The following is a 17,418-nucleotide window of genomic DNA, read 5'->3' as shown; positions in this document are numbered from 1 at the left end:
AAACTTTTGACTTCTGTCATTGCCAACAAAGGCTATAAAAGTATTGAGATAAACTTTTGTTATTGACCAAATACTTATTTTCCACCATAATTTGCAAATCAATTAATAAAAAATCCTACAATGTGATTTTCTGGAATTATTTTTCTCATTTTGTCTGTCATAGTTGAAGTGTACCTATGATGAAAATTACAGGCCTCTCTTTTTAAGTGGGAGAACTTGCACAATTGGTGGCTGACTAAATACTTTTTGCCCCACTGTATATGACCCCAGTATCGACTTCTCCCAGCAGACAGTGGAATTTAGTCACCAGATGATGAACAATGAAATACTCAACTCTGACATCAAACATGGATTACAAATATACTGAAAGAGATTGCTCTGGGCCTGATATCATGACACATTTAACCTTTGTGTGACTGTTATGCCTTCACTATGACAGATGGTGGCTTCAATGCAGTGGTCATATACAGGTAGCTCCGTGATAAGTATAGTTTCAGCCCACGATCGCCAATCCTACTTCGATCTCTGGGCAGCGTCCACTCCCCCCCCCTCTGCTTGGGCAGATGGTGCCAGGGCTCAGGCGAACGGGAGCTTTGAGGGCCAAGATCCAAAAATGGAAGAGAAAACATGTAAAAGTATGAGTAAAACAACTGCTTGAGGCAGATGCTTTTAAAATACAGGAACTACCCACTGACCCATCTGTTGTGAGGAAATTCCAATGAGGTTGCATCACAAAAGGCTCTAGACCTTTGCCTTGAACCATCCCCAAAGATCGACACCATAGATCATTCAAAACATCCTCAAGGCATCAGTCAACCTGACAGGAAACAAAGTCTGTTTGATCGATTTTCATATCCTGATTTATTTTTATTTTTTATTGTTCATTGTGGCTAGACATGACACACAAAACTGTCGTTGACATCTAGCAAACCTGGTACATAGACTGTGGAGGCCATAAGCAAGGCAGCAGACAACGCTGTAGCATCCCATGACACAAAGCATATGTTAAGGTTCTGGTGAATTTATGCAAAAGCTGAATATAGACATAAACAAAACACAAGCCTCCAAGAGCAAGGTAATAATAAATCAAGGTCTACTTCACTTCAGTCATTATTAAGGCCAGTTCGGATGTGGTATTTAAGCATCTACTTCGCTAACAGCATGTAAAATAAAAACTGAAATTCATCAGTTGTCCTTTTTTCAGCCAACTATTTTTTTCCTACTCATTTCAAAATTACAAACATCTTTTTTTTGTAGTAATGTAAATAATAGTATCATACAAAAAACCTTCCACTATGACAACTGGATGTACTTTCTGTTGTGTTTGTACTGTGGTGTCTCTCTCCTGTGTAGTACAGTAACCTACTCTTACAGTATGTGTTACAGTAACCTACTCTTACAGTGTGTGAAGTTCCTTGGTGCTGTCGCCGCCCTGGAGGTGGGCACTGGGAGTGTTCAGTCAGTCAGATGCAGATGGACCCTGACCTCCAGAGATCTTCCGGCGGATGCTAGCCTGGACAGCTGGCTGGGATAAAAGCTCCTTTATGTCCTGTAGTTTCTGACACGGACACTGGTTCTGTGTGTGAACGGGCTTCCCAACCAGGTCTGCTGCATCAACCAGCCTCTTCTACAGGGGACAAACAAAACACACAAACAAACTAACAGACACACAATATAATCCTCATCGTCAGTAGGTCAACCTTTTTGGCTGTGTATATTCATTACATTTTAAAAAGCATATTTTTACCACAGGTAGGACATGGAACCCACTCTACATTTACCCTTCACGTCTTAACCTCATACAGCACAGATGAGACAGGATCATGTAAACATAGTTCACAGCATATTTTCTAACTGCATAGTCCAGCTCAATCCCCTTGGCCTCAAGATTTTGAGTTGCAGTTCATTTTGTAGTGATGTTTTGTTTTAGCTTTAGTAGAAAGACGGTGATTGTCTTTGCACTGACCGCACCTTGCGGAGGGCTGAGGTTTAGCCCAACCTAACCTCAGGTCCCAGATCAGTCTGTAGTGTGTGTCGTGACACGTCAGCTCCACTCTGAATGTTGGGGCGACCTTTGGCAGCCAATAAATCAGAACAGCAATTTCCTTCAAAAGGGAAACTCTTTATAGGAGGAAAGAATGAAGGTCCAAACTAGTCAGACAGTTGGGCAGACAGACACGACAGAAGCTTGTTTGGAGGGAGACTGCTGAGAGTAGTGGGTGACAGAGTTAAAGATACACAAAATGCTGCATAGGGATTCCACGATCAATTCAGTGCCCCAAAAAGCCCACCTTCCTTGTCTAGTAAAACCCCTCAACTGCCCATTGGCTCCTGGGCTGGCTGACTGCCTGAGTTCCTGCCTGGGCTGGTTAGTGTCCAGTGCCGCCTGGGGGAATTGTCTGTGGTCACTTGCTGCTGGCGCTGGTGTCGGTGGTGGTAGTGTTGACAGTGTTACTGTTGAGGTTGTCTGAGGGCCGCGCCAGGTCAGATGACGCGGCCCCGTTGTGCTGAGTCTCATCCATGTACTGCTGCACGGCCCGCAGCACGGCGTCCTCCACCAGCCTCTTACTCAGGCTCACCAGCTCCTCATCGTCAGGCTCCGGACCCCTCTTCACACCTACACAACCAACGACACCACAACAGCTAGCGTCACTACTACACCCGGTCACTACTCACACCATGCAGCCTAGCAGCTCTGAGCTACATGACCTTTACCCTATTCCAGCTCAGTGTCAAGTTCTGTCAACACAACACGAGCCCCTTGGTTAAAGGCTCTTCAAGCCTCAAAGCTCAGTGATGGTAAGCTCATACAGTGTCAATTAAGTACATTCCCAGAGGAGTACAATTCACATTTTGAGCACTTAAGTGATTAAGGTAAGCTATGAATTTACTGTGGCTATAGTTTTAGGAGAAATATGCTGTGCCTGCAGTACAGTTCTCTTGTTAGCTACTGTATCAGTGACAGTCTGCCAGTATTAAAGTATGTTCGAGTTGGAGGGTGCATTAGAGCGACAGGGGGATTTGGCATTAACAGTGAGAACACTGAGGAGCCGAGGCTAAAAACAAGACAAACACTGGTGTCATCCTTTCACGCTCTCGTTCCAGTATGGTTTAGAGTCAAACAGTCTGCTAGTTACACAAGAACATGTCAAAAGGAGGAAGTCCGGGAGAGTACAGTGCTTTAAATGAAATGGTGCTTTGGGAACTCAGAGAGCTCACTGAGAGACAGAGACACACGTACTTGTCCGAGCAGCCCGGGGCCCGCTCTGAAAAAGATCTGCAAGACAAACAATAGCCGTTTAGCAACAGAACAGTACTTCAACACAAATCAGACTCCATTTTCCCACAATCAGGGGCGGTTGTGCGGCAATTAGCCTATTCTTTATTTTGATTGGCCATACACATTTTTGATTGACTGAGAGCATACCTTGATTGCAGTGCTGAATGATCGGTTTGGTGAATTTCAACACTCAGTGATTTAGGAATCTCACACATTTTGATTTCTGTGGTGTTTTATGGTCTCGCACTCAGAGGACCACTGCGTTGCAGAATCAAGTAGTCAGATTAAGAAAGGTTCATCAGTGTTAAGTGTATTTCTCTCAGGGATGAGTCTCTCTCCAAAGACATTTAATGAATACTTACAGCAGAGGGGGAGAAATAAATAGCTTTCTTCACACGGCAAAGTAATGACCTCTATTCTACCTTACAGTATGCTGATTAGAATGAAGCGTGTGCTGCGATACGAGTGACACATGGAGAAGTTGGTTTCCAGAAGTGTGAAGCAAAATATGTCAACTCAATCAAGGCAAGAGTGCACTTTGTACCATGGAAGTCCACAGAACACAATGTGAGAGAGTGTGCAGTACATAGAACGGCGTGCATACATCCACGGAACTAGATACTAGTAATTATATTTCTATGTCTGCATTTGCCACGTGAAGAGGGGGGTAAACTCACAAAGGAGACAGACCCCTTATGGGTTGACAGACGCCAAACCTGAACATCGTAGACTAGAGAGACTCTCTATCTCGCTCTCTCCCACGCGAACAGTGAGCAGCGTGAAGGTAAACTCTAGTCCATTAGTTAGTGCTGTGGCTCAGAGAGAACTTTATGAGAGCATAAAACGCTACATCCACACCAATAATAATGCAGGAGATATCAGGCTGACAGATTAAGAGCTAGCCAGCAGGGTGCACCTGAGAGACAAGGCAAAGTGGTTCACCTTTTTGTATTGGACTGAGAAAAGGGAAGCCAAAACCCAGACTAGCATACGTAGTAGTCAAGGCGATAGCATTAGAACGATTGAGAGTATTAAACTATGCAAGTATCGAACAGCAGTCTCTCTCTCCGCCTCTACTCCACTCCTGTGCCCAGACATTTCATCAGACGTGTTATCAAACGAGGCAGCAGGTAGCTGGTTCTAATCCCCAAGCCGACTAGGGGAAAAAAAATCTGACAATGTGCCCTTGAGCAAGGCACTTGACCGTAATTGCTCCTGTACGTCGCTCTGGATAAGAGTGTCTGCTAAGTGACTAAAATGTAAATGTGTGTGGTTTTCCTCCACCCCTGGAAGGGGGAGTGGTGCAGTGGAGTCTGCTTGGAGGTATTTCCTGAGGAAACGGCAGCTCCATTAGGGAGATCCTGAGAGCTCCTCCTAAACCACCAGGTCATCTGAGGGAAATGAGGCGAGGAAGGATCTTTTTAGCTCTGCTCGCTCTCTGCTGTACACACACACACACACACACACACACACACACACACACACACACACACACACAGGGACTCAACCGCTGCACTGCACCTCATCAACCAGCACACTAGATTGAATCTATCTCATGGATAATGGATAAGCCACATTCCAAAACAAAAATGAGTATTCACAACACAGCAACTAGGATATATTCTCCAACAAGATAAAGTGATGCATCAAATGAGCCCGTACAGTGGGTGTGTGTGAAAGTCATTGCATGTTGAGCCTAGCGCTTCTGGACCTTCTGCAGTCATATATCACAGGGCGCTTGTCTCTCCATCACTATAGGGACCTAGTGCTGGTGGCCTGACAAGGTTGCCATTGGGTCCCAGCTCCAATCTGTCCTTGGACGGGGTTAGAATAGGCCGTGTGTATGTGTTTTTCCATGACTGTGCACTGCGTGTGTGTGTCTGTGTGCATGCATATGTGGCTGCATAAAAGCAGACCGACAGGAGTGCAGACAGGCAGCAACAACACAGCGCCCTCTGCCAGTCATGTATCTTACTCATCAGACACACAAGCAGGAATGTGCTACACACCTCAGGCTGACATGATGCCATAGCAAAAGAACAATCAAGTGGTCTCTTCCAATATGGATACAGATCACAATGAAGCCTCTGCTTGAATCAGCAAACCTAACTAGCACTGTATGTGTCTGAGTGTGTTCTGAGGCCCTCTCCCGTCTTTTCTAACTACACTGGGAATACCAGGCAGACAGATCGGCTTTAGCTGGTTACAACTACCCGCCCCCCACTCCCCTCCCCCCTCCACTCCACCATGCTGCCTTTTAAAATTCCAAAGCTATTATTTAGCGCTGTTGGGGTTGTCAGATGCTCAGGGCTCACAGTTTGTGCCCGTGGAAGAACAGACGGTCTCCCTTTTCCGTGGAAAACACAGACACCCTTTCACAGTATTCACACGGCCAGCCAGCGGCCAAACGAGGACACGCTCCTCGCACCCAGCTGGGCTCACGAGGCGTGGTGACAACACAATCACATCACCCAACGAGCATCTGACCTCTCATGACAAACCTCTTCACCCTTCTCTTTCTTCCCCTCCCTCCCTTCCTCCCCCACCCCTCTAGTTTCCCTCTCACTCCTACTCGCTCTCTCTCTTTCCCTCCACCAAGCTAGAATTAAAAAGTAGGGCAAACATGCTCTCAGAAAAGGCAGCTCTCTGATTGCAGTGTTTCAACAGAGAAAGTCCCCCATCGAGTTGGAGACAGAGAAACAATGCAGAGAGAAAATCCTGCCAAATTAAACAAGACTAGCTTTGCCAGACTGGCAAGAGCTTTGGACGGATTTATAATAGAGAAATGAAAAATAAATTGTTTGGCAGCATGGGAGCTTCCAGTGCTGAGTGTGCTGCATTGCCAATTGTTGGAGAGGCTGTTGGCACATAGCAGCTCCAGAAAAAGACACAGGCACTTTGACAGACAGCCCCAAGTTCAGATATCAGTACACTGGTGACAGAGACAGGAGCACGCACGTTTATGGCATGTGCACGTCGTTTATAGTGGACTATAAACTCTTCCGCAATGCCAAGATAAGACCTAAGGTGCAAATACAAATACACACACAAAAGCACATACTTACCCACACACACACACACACACACACACACACACACACACACACACACACTGGACACCCGGATACAAACACACATTCTCACAGAGACATACAGTAAAATGATAAGCCCCTTTCTTTCTCCCATAGATCTGAGTCCCAGCCACAAGCAAACCAGAAGACAGAAAGACCACCCACACCCAAGGACTTACGGATCTTCTCCTCTGCTCGGGAGAAGGGAAAGCAACACAACTGCCCCATAGCCGCACTGCTCCTCTGCCCCCTGTCTCTCTCTGTCTTTATCCTCTCTCTATCACTCTCTACTTTACCCCGCTGCAAACAGATGAGTAGTAAAATCCAACACGGCTTCCACACTGCCTGAGATGGAGTGAGTGAATGAGGGAGTCAACTGAGAGGCTGAAGGCTGCGTTCACTCTGTGACAAAGAGGGGAGGGGTGTGTGAGTGTGTGGAAAGGGAGGGGGTTACTCAAGCTCCACCCTCTTCCCTTTCGCTGCCTTGGATAACTGCTTTGGAATGGCCGGCAGCTGACTGCCACAGTTGTGTGTTCTGCTGTGGGTGTGTGTGTATATATGTGCGTGGTCTCCGAAAGATGTGCCAGTTTTGATTATAGCTACAACTGTCCCAGCTCCCCGGTTAGGCAACTTAGGATGACCAGTGGGAGACAGAGATTTTCATTTTAATACCACGCTCAAGACAGCCGGCATTGAAACAGGAAGTAATGGTGGAAGTGGTTGTATCATCAGCAATGCGCTATCACACAGTTGGGAAGTCCAGGTTGGAGGATTGTCCTTGTAGGAAGGCTCCATTGGTGAGTTGTGTTGAAGTGGTGCAAAGTTCTTCTGACCGGTTGTCTCTCTGCATCTCCTTGTTCAACTAAAGCACCGACTGTGTTGGGGGGGTTTGAGATCCTCACCAAGTACAGCCTGTGATTGGGGTGACCAAGTCACATGACTCTAGCCAGGGAAGAGTGTTCTGGAAGGACCCATGGCAACCCCCTAGCTACAGAGTAGCCAGGTCCAGAGGTGTCCGAAGGTTTGCGTCTAACTCCCAGGACCAGAGAGAGGGTTTTCAACAAGACCAAGGTTACTCACCTCGCCAGCTTCTCGGCATTCCACACAAAGACGAGCGATCATTAGGAACCAACTGAGAGGCTAATAATTCAAAGCTGTGTAGGCACTATGACTGTCACTCACAGCTGGCAAATTCTGTTTCCATTTAATGAGTTAACCTACAGGTCAAAAAGATACAATAAAAATCAAATCAGATCTGAGATGAAAATGTCGACCCGCAATAGAATGCAGTAAGTGAAAATCCAATCCTCCTTTTTTACAATTCAATATTTGAACAATGGTAATTGCCTTTAGAGAGCAGCTTTCTACTGAGAATAGAAAAACGACATTAGGCAGAGAGCCAGGACATACAGAGCCTATAGAAAGTCTACACCCCCCTTGGATTTCTTCACATTTTATTGTGTTACAATGTGACATTAAAAGGGATTTGTCATTTTTTGTCAACGAACCACACAAAATAATATGTTATGTCAAATTGGAAGAAAAGTTATATATTAAAAAAATAATAATAATTAAAAATAACACTTCAGTTAAGTATTCACCTCCCTGAGTTAATATATGTTAGAAACATCTTTGGCAGCGATTACAATTGTGAGTCTTTTTGGGTAAGTCTCATAAGAGCGTTGCACACCTGTATTGGGCATTATTCCCATTATTCTTTTCAAAATTCTCCAAGCTCTGTAAAAGGTGTGGGGATCATAGCTAGACAGCATTTTTTAAGTCCTGCCATAGATTTTCAAGCAGATTTCAGTCACAACTGTAACTTGGCCACTCAGGAACATTCACCGTTTTCTCGCTAAGAAACTCCAGTGTAGATTTTGCTTTGTGTCATATGTCATTGTCCTGCTGAAAATGTGAATTCCTCTTCCAGAGTCCGGTGTAAAGCAGACTGAAGCAGGTTTTCTGCTAGGATTTTGCCTGTGCTTAGCTCCATCCCCTTTCTTTTCATCCTGAAAAACTCCCCAGTCTTTACCATTGTCAAGGATACCTTACCATGATGCAGCCAACACCATGCCTGAAAATAAGGAGGCAGTTATTTCAGTGATGTGTTGTGTTTTTCCTTCTGTGCCTTGTTGCATACATATGCATGTTATGGAATATTCTGTATATTTGTATTCTTCTTTTCACAATTCGGTCATTATTGTAGAGTCACTACAATGTTGATCCATCCTCAGGTTTCTCCCATCACAGCCATTGAACTCTGTAGCCGTTTTAAAATCACCAATGGCCTCATGGTGACATCCCTAAGCAGTTTCCTTCCTGTCCTGCAGCTCAGTTCAGAAGGACGACTGCATCTTTGATGTGTTGGGGTGGTTTAATACATCATCCACAGCATAATTATTAACTTGACCATGCTTGAAGATATTCAATGTCTGATTTGTTATTGTTACCCATCTACCAAACACATACCTTTTTTTTTAACGAGGCTTTCAAAAAGCTCCCAGCTCTTTGAAGTTTAATCTATTCTTGAAATTCAATATTTGACTGAGGGACCTTACAGATGTAGTATGTATGGGGGACAGAGGAAGGGGTAGTCATTCAAAATTCATGTCGACCCCTATTATTTCACACTGAGTGAGTCCATAAAACTTGTGATTTGTTTAACCAAGTTTTAATTCTGAACTAATTTAGGCTTGCCTAAACAAATGGGGTGAATACTTACTATATTTGAGACATTAAATGTTTATTAATTTGTAAACATTTGTAGAATTTTCTTTTCACATTATGGAATATTTTGTGTAGATTAAAAAATGTAATAAATGAAATCGATTTCAATCCCATTTTGTAACGCAACAAAATGTGAAAACATTTCAAGGGGGTGTAGACTTCTTATAGCACCGTATAGGCCTAGCTAGAGTTAATGATATGAATAAACACCATCTCATCTCCGATGACTCCTTCACTATTAGGTAGTGGAAAAATGTGTAGAGTGAGTCAACGCAGTCTAAAAGCCGAACTGCCAGAGAAACTCTGACCACTAGTGATGCGCGGGTTGACTTATAGCCCACAGCCACCATGGTTATATCCGCGGGCCGGGTGGGTTTAGGGTCATGACATATTGAGTGGATGAAGGGTGGGTGGGTGGATTAAATAAAGAGAAAATGCACTTATAGATTTAAATAAAATGTATCATCATTCTTGTGCAATTTATATCTATCTGCCATGAGTGCGTAAGCCTAAGCTGTAGGGCCTAACTGTATGTGCGCCACATAGCCGACATGCCAATCGTCAAATGCTTTTGTGGACAATGTCGGAGTTTAATTCAATAAAGAGAAAAGCTGTGAAAAGGAGAGTTGAAAATAAAGGAACGATCCAGAAAAGCCACTTCAGATTTGGTGGTGGTAAAAGAGGATGATGGTAGTGCCGGCTTTGTTATGTGCGATGACTGTGAGGTGCTATAGAAGTTCGACAGTCACAAGACGGGGAGGGGGCGTCAAGTAGACTGTAGCCTACTGTTCAGATGGGTTAAATAGAAACTCTGACTCTAGGTCTATAAACCTCTCAAGTAGCCTTAATATTAACTATTTTAAATAAAATAATGTTATTGGTCACATGTGCCGAATACAACTGGTGTACACTTCACCGTGAAATGCTTACTTACGAGCCCATTCCCAACAATGCAGAGTTAAAAAGAACAATATTTGCTAAATAAAAAAGGAAATAGTAACACAATAAAATAACAATAATGAGGCTTATACAAGGAGAACCAGTAACGAGTCAATGTGCAGAGGTACGAGGTGAGGTAACGCAGGTGGGGTACGAGGTGAGGTTGAACCGATTAATCGGAATGGCCGATTAATTAGGGGCGATTTCAGGTTTTCATAATATTTGGAAAACTGTATTTTTGGCGCCGATTTTGTATTTTTTTTTTTACACCTTTATTTAACCTTTATTTAACTAGGGAAGTCAGTTAAGAGCACATTCTTATTTTCAATGACGGCCTAGGAACGGTGGGTTAACTGCCTTGTTCAGGGGCAGAACGACAGATTTTCACCTTGTCAGCTCGGGGGATCCAATCTTGCAACCTTACAGTTAACCAGTCCAATGCAATAACGACCGAATGCAGTAAGACAAGCTAAATTGCTAGCTAGCATTAAACCTCTTATAAAAAAAACAATCAATCAATCATAATCACAAGTTAACTACACATGGTTGATGATATTACTAGATATTATCTAGCGTGTCCTGGTTGCATATAATCTGACTGAGCATACAAACTGAGCGGTGGTAGGTAGGCAGAAGCAGGCACGTACACATTCATTCAAACAGCACTTTCGGTCATTTTGCCAGCAGCTCTTTGTTGTGTGTCAAGCATTGCGCTGTTTATGACTTCAAGCCTATCAACTCCCGAGATGAGGCTGTTGAAACCGAAGAGAAATGGCGAGCTAGTTAGCGCGTGTTAATAGCGTTTCAGGAGCGAGGAGAGGGATGGAAGCTATACTATTACACTGGCAATACTAAAGTGCCTATAAGAACATCTAATAGTCAAAGGTTAATGAAATACAAATGGTATAGAGGGAAATAGTCCTATAATTCCTATAATAACTACAACCTAAAACTTTTTACCTGGGAATATTTAAGACTCATGTTATAAGGAACCACCAGCTTTCATATGTTCTCAAGTTCTGAGCAAGGAACTGAAACGTTACCTTTCTTACGTAGCACATATTGCACTTTTAATTTCTCCTCCAACACTTTGATTTAGCATTATTTTAACCAAATTGAACATGTTTATTATTTACTTGAGGCTAAATTGATTTTATTGATGTATTATATTAAGTTAAAATAAGTGTTCATTCAGTATTGTTTGTAATTGTCATTATTGCAAATAAGAAAATGCAAAAAAAAAAAAAAATTGGCCGATTAATCGGTATCGGCTTTTTATTTTGGGGGGTGTCCTCCAATAAATCGGTATCGGTGGTCGACCTCTAGTATGTACATGTAGGTAGGGTTAGAAGTGGCTAGGCAATCAGGATATACTGTACACTAAACAGTGTGAATGTGTGTGTGTGTGTGGCATCAGTATGCATGTGTGTGAGCATGTATGTAGGAGTGTGTGTGTGTGTGTGTGTGTTTGTGTGTGGGAGTGCCAGTGTAGTATGTGTGGGTTTGCATAGAGTTTTTCTTTCTTTCTTTGAGAGGATCTTGAGAGAATGTGCAATTAGGAACCGTCTGTAAAGGTGCTATGTTTATCAGTATCATAAAAGCTGATTTTATTTCAACCACATAAAATATGCATTCATGCCAAACTGAAATGTTAACATTTTGGGTCGTTTTTACAGCTTTCTATTTTCTTACAACTGGTCAAACTGATGTCATTTATTACATTTTTACAGAAAACATTTCCTGTTTTAAAAAACAAAATGTATTACATTTCTTAATGGTCCCTAAATGTCTTTGCTCCGCGAAAGAAGCAGAGAGGACAGAGAAAAATGTAACGACGTCAACTACAGTAGATTGAAGCATTCGTTCTATCGATTTATGACATTCTGGTGAGATAGGGTTTTTATTTTGTCTTCTCATGACAAAAGAGAAGCTGAATGTATCTAATTATAGACAAGTTGACTAACAAATAGCTGACCAAAATGTTGGATATTCTAGGCAGAAACCTATCTAAATTAGGGCCCTTGTAGCAGTCCACTCGTAAGGACAAAGATTCAGCAGGAGGCAGGCAGGTCGAGCTGTAAATGGTGGTTGAATTTATTTACACAGTGATGAATTTACAAATACAATATTCACATTCCTATTAAAATTTAGTCAAGTATTCATCCACTTTTTTTATGGCAAGCCTTAATAAGTTGCATGGATTCATTCTGTGGTCAATAGTGGTTAACTTTTTTTAATGATTACCCCATCTCTGTACCCCACACATACGATTATCTGTAAGGTCACTCAATCGAGTAGTGAATATCAAGCACAGATTCAACCACAAAGACCAGGGAGGTTTTTCCAATGCCTTGCAAATGTTTTTAAATTATACATTTAACTAGGCAAGTCAGTTAAGAACAAATTCTTATTTACAATGTTGGCCTACACCGGCCAAACCCGAACGACGCAAGGGCCAATTGTACGCCGCCCTATGGGACTCCCAATCATGGCTGGTTGTGATACTGCCTGGAATAAAACCAGGTTGTCTGTGGTGACGCCTCTAGCACTGTGATGCAGTGCCTTAGACCACTCCCCCCCTCAGGAACCCCAAAGGGCACTGATTGGTATTTAAAAAGCATACGCTGAATATCCCTTTGAGCATGGTGAAGTCATTAATTAGGCTTTGGAGGGTGTATCAACACACCCAGTCACTAAAGAGCTATTGACATCCTTCCTAACGCAGTTGCCAGAGAGGAAGGAAACCGCTCAGGGATTTCATCACGAGGCCAAGACAGTTAGAGTTCAACGGTTGTGATAGGAGAAAAATGAGGATGGATCACCCTTGCAGAGTCATGTGAAATACATAGATTAGAGACTAATGTATCTATGGCAAGACCTGAAAATGGCTTTCTAGCAATGATCAACAACAAACTTCACAGAACTTGAAGAATTAAAAAAATACAAATTGGCAAATATTGTACAATCCAGGTGTGCAAAGCAATATAATCAAGATACACAGAGTGTACAACACATTAAGAACTCCTGCTCTTTCCATGACATATACTGGACAGATGAATTCATGTGAAAGCTATGATCCCTTATTAATGTAATTTGTTAAATCCACGTCAATCAGTGTAGATGAAGAAGAGGAAACAGGTTAAAGAAGGATTTTTACCTTGAGACATGGATTGTGTGTGTGCCATTCAGAGGGGGAATGGGCAAGACAAAATATTTAAGTGCCTTTGAATGAAGTATGGTAGTAGGTTCAGGCGCACCGGTTCGTCAAGAACTGCAACGCTGCTGGGTTTTTCACTCAACAGTTTCCCGTGTGCATCTAGAATGGTCCACCACCTGAAGAACATCCAGTCAACTTCACACAACTGTGGGAAGCATTGAAGTCAATGTGGGCTAGCATCCCCGTGGAACGCTTTCGACACTTTGTAGAGTCATACCCCGAAGAATTGAGACTGTTCTGAGGGGGGAGGGGGTTGCAACTCAATATTAGGAAGGTGTTCTTAATGTTTTGTACACTCTGTGTATATTTAACGAGGAATTGATCAAGATTGACAAAACAAAGAGCAAACAATTGACAATTAATAGCCTGTCCCAAGAGAGTTACGTTACAGACCATATTCTAAAATGGATTAAGTAGTTTTTCCCCCTGATATATCTACACACAATAGCCCTTAATTCGAAGGCGAAATTAGGTTTTAAAAATATTTTTGTAAATGAATATCCTGTTTCAATTGATCATTCTCGAGATGTTTCTATAACTTGATTGGAGTCCACCTGAGGTAAATTCTATTGATTGGACATGATTAGGAAAGGCACACACCAGTCTATAAAAGGTCCCACAGTCGACAGTGCAAGTCAGAGAAAAAAACAAGCCATGAGGTCGAAGGAATTGTCCGTAGAGCTCTGAAAAAGGATTGTGTTGAGGCACAGATCTGGGGAAGGGTACCAAAAAATGTCTGCAGCATTGAAGTTCCCCAAGACAAAGTGGCCTTCATCATTCTTAAATGTAAGATGTTTGGAACCACCAAGACCCTTGGTCAGGGAGGAAACCAAGAATCCGATGGTCACTGACAGAGCTCCTCTGTGGAGATGTGAGTACCTTCCAGAAGGACAACCATCTCTCCAGCACTCCACCAAATCAGCCCTTTATGGTAGAGTGGCGAGACGGAAGCAACTCCTCAGTAAAAGGCACATGACAGCCCGCTTGGAGTTTGCTAAAAGGCACTTAAAGGACTCTCAGACCATGAGAAACAAGATAGTCTGGTCTGATGAAACAATGATTGAACTCTTTAGCCTGAATGCCAAGTGTCATGTCTGGAGGAAACATGGCATCATCCCTACGGTGAAGCATGGTGGTGGCAGCATCATGCTGTGTGGATGTTTTTCAGCGGCAGGGACTGGGAGACTAGTCAGGATTGAGGGAAAGATGAACGCAGCAAAGTAGAGAGAAATCCTTGAGGAACACCTGCTCCAGAGTGCTCAGGACCGCACACTAGGGCGAAGGTTCACCATCCAACAGGACAACGACCTAATACACACGTCCAGAAAGCCACTCCTGCATTTTCTTGGCTAAGTCTCTGAATGTCCTTGAGTGGCCCAGCCAGAGCCCGGACTTGAACCCGATGAAACATCTTTGGAAGGACCTGAAAATAGCTGTGAAGCTACACTCCCCATCCAACCTGACATAGCTTGAGAGGATCTGCATAGAAGAATGGGAGAAACTCCCCCAAATACAGGTGTGCCAAGCTTGTAACGTCATACCCAGGAAGACTTTTTGATTTCAGTTTTTTTTAAACTATTTTTGCTTTGTCATTATGGGGTATTGTCTGTAGATTGAGGATTTAATTTTTTCAAATTAACTTTAGAATATCGCGGTAACGTAAAAATGTGGAAAAAGTCAAGGTTCTTAATACTTTCCGAATGCACTGTATATATACATATTTTCACAGACCCTGCAGTACCTCCGTGGCCCACTGGTTGAAATCCCCTGAGTTAGCTACAATGGAAGTAATAGCATGACTACATTTTGTAAACAATTTCATCAATGATGACCACTTCATTATTAGTTTGGCGAACACTGTGACGACAACATTAAATGGTCAATAAAGAAGTGAAATATGGAGCCAAACTGCCAGAGAACTGACTACATCTCCATGTTAGAGCAGTAGAGTGGAAAGACAGCCAGGAGCATTCAGATGATGAAGTGAGGCTAGACAGAGCATGTTTATGTTATGACCCAGTTGGCACACACTGCTCTGCTCTGACCCCACTGGCCCAAGTCCTCCTCTCACCCACTCTACACTATCACCACCTCTCACCCACCATCCAAGGCACACCAGAAAGCAGTGTTTGTGAAATACTATGCCAGGGTGACGACTGTCCTCTCCTCTACTTAACCCTCGAAATACGAGATTCAATTAGCAGCTAACTCTGGGCTGTAGGTATTCAAAGCTGCTGTGGCAGACTTTGGCCAGACTGGATGAATTGTTAGGGCATGAACGTATGCATGCACACATCTCGGTGTGCAGAAAGACTATGAACTAGATGTACCAGGCAACATTCCTGTTGCTCTCCTAACCTTGGCCGTGACAGCGTGACGCCTGCTTAGAGCTCAATGACATAGAACTGCTCTCTGGACGTCAGCACTGTTAGATGTCAGATAGACAGACCGACATAATGTTGTCTGTCTGTGGACCTTGTCTAGATGACTGTGCTGATATCAGACACAACTCTGTTATTGTTTTCGGGTAATAAACACTGATAACATCAGAGCTCTTTTCACCTCCCTGACCAAGGCCCATCTCCCCCAACTGTTCAGTTTGGCTGGGCGGTCAGCTCTTGGAAGAGCCTTGATAATTCCAAACTTCTTCCATTTAGGAATGATGGAGGCCACTGTGTCCTTGGGGACCTTCAATGCTGTAGACTTTTTTTGGTACCCTTCCCCAGATCTGTGCCTAAACACAATCCTGTCTCGAACCTCTACAGACAATTCTATCAACCTCATAGCTTGGTTTTTGCTCTGACATGCACTGTCAACTGTGGGACCTTACATAGACAGGTGTGTGCCTTTCCGAATCATGTCCAATCAATAGAATTTACCTCAGGTGGATTCAAGTTGTAGAAACATCAAGGATGATCATTGGAAACAGGATGCACCCGAGTCTCAATTTCAAGTATCACAGCAAAGGGTCTGAATACTTAAATAAGATGTTTTACTTTTAATAAATCTGATAAAATTACAAAAAAAAACAGTTTTCACTTCATCATTATGGGGTGTTGTATGTTTTTTAATAAACACATTTTAAAATAAGGCTGTAATGTAACAATGTGGAAAAAAGGAAGGGGTCTGTATACTCTCCAAATGTACTGTATGTATATACAGTTGAAGTCGGAAGTTTACATACACTTAGGTTGGAGTCATTAAAACTTGTTTTTCAAAAACTCCACAAATTTCTTGTTTAAGAAACTATAGTTTTGGCAATTCAGTTAGGACATCTACTTTGTGCATGACACAAGTAATTTTTTCCAACAATTGTTTACAGACAGATTATTTTACTGAATCACAATTCCAGTGGGTCAGAAGTTTACATACACTAAGTTGACTATGCCATTAAAAAAGCTTGAAAATTCCAGAAAATGATGCTTCTGATAGGCTAATTGACATCATTTGAGTCAATTGGAGGTGTACCTGTGGATGTATTTCAAGGCCTACCTTCAAACTCAGTGCCTCTTTGCTTGACAACATGGGAAAATCCAAAGAAATCAGCCAAAACCTCTGAATTTTTTTTGTAGACTTCCACAAGTCTTGTTCATCCTTGGGAGCAATTTCCAAACGTCTGAAGGTACCACGTTCATCTGTACAAACAATAGTATGCAAGTATAAACACCATGGGACCAAGCAGTCGTCATACCGCTCAGAACAGCAGCAAAGGAACTTGTGAAGATGCTGGAGGAAACAGGTACAAAACTATCTATATCCACAGTAGAACGAGTCCTATATCAATATAACCTGAAAAGCTGCTCAGCAAGGAAGAAGCCACGGCTCCAAAACCGCCATAAAAAAGACACACTACCGATTGCAACTGCACATGGGGACAGAGATCGTACTTTTTGGAGAAATGTCCTCTGGTCTGATGAAACAAAAATAGAACTCTTTGGCCATAATGACCATCATTATGTTTGGAGGAAAAAAGGGGGAGGCTTGCAAGCCGAAGAACACCATCCCAACCGTGAAGCACGGGGGGTGGCAGCATCATGTTGTGGGGCTGCTTTGCTGCAGGAGGGACTAGTGCACTTCACAAAATAGAGGGCAACATGAGGCAAGAAATGGGTCTTCCAAATGGACAATGACCCCAAGCATACTTCCAAAGTTGTGGCAAAATGGCGTAAGGACAACAAAGTCAA

The 17,418-nt window shown here is 42.9% G+C and overlaps 1 protein-coding gene across 6 annotated transcripts in view; it reads right to left on the bottom strand.

Moving 5' to 3' along the window:
* Window positions 1-846: 846 nt before the first annotated feature.
* Window positions 847-17,418, bottom strand: part of LOC135557550 (A-kinase anchor protein 7-like) — a 59,543-nt gene continuing 42,971 nt past the window's right edge. For all 6 annotated transcript variants that reach the window (XM_064990917.1, XM_064990915.1, XM_064990914.1 and 3 more), the window contains one exon: window positions 847-2,617. In XM_064990917.1, the coding sequence (XP_064846989.1) occupies window positions 2,406-2,617 (212 nt within the window). In that variant the 3' untranslated portion in view covers window positions 847-2,405. The remainder of the gene's footprint in view (window positions 2,618-17,418) is intronic.

This window comes from Oncorhynchus masou, chromosome 16 (assembly GCF_036934945.1).
Source record: "Oncorhynchus masou masou isolate Uvic2021 chromosome 16, UVic_Omas_1.1, whole genome shotgun sequence".
Lineage (NCBI taxonomy): Eukaryota > Metazoa > Chordata > Actinopteri > Salmoniformes > Salmonidae > Oncorhynchus > Oncorhynchus masou.
This window is presented reverse-complemented; position numbering and strand designations above follow the sequence as displayed.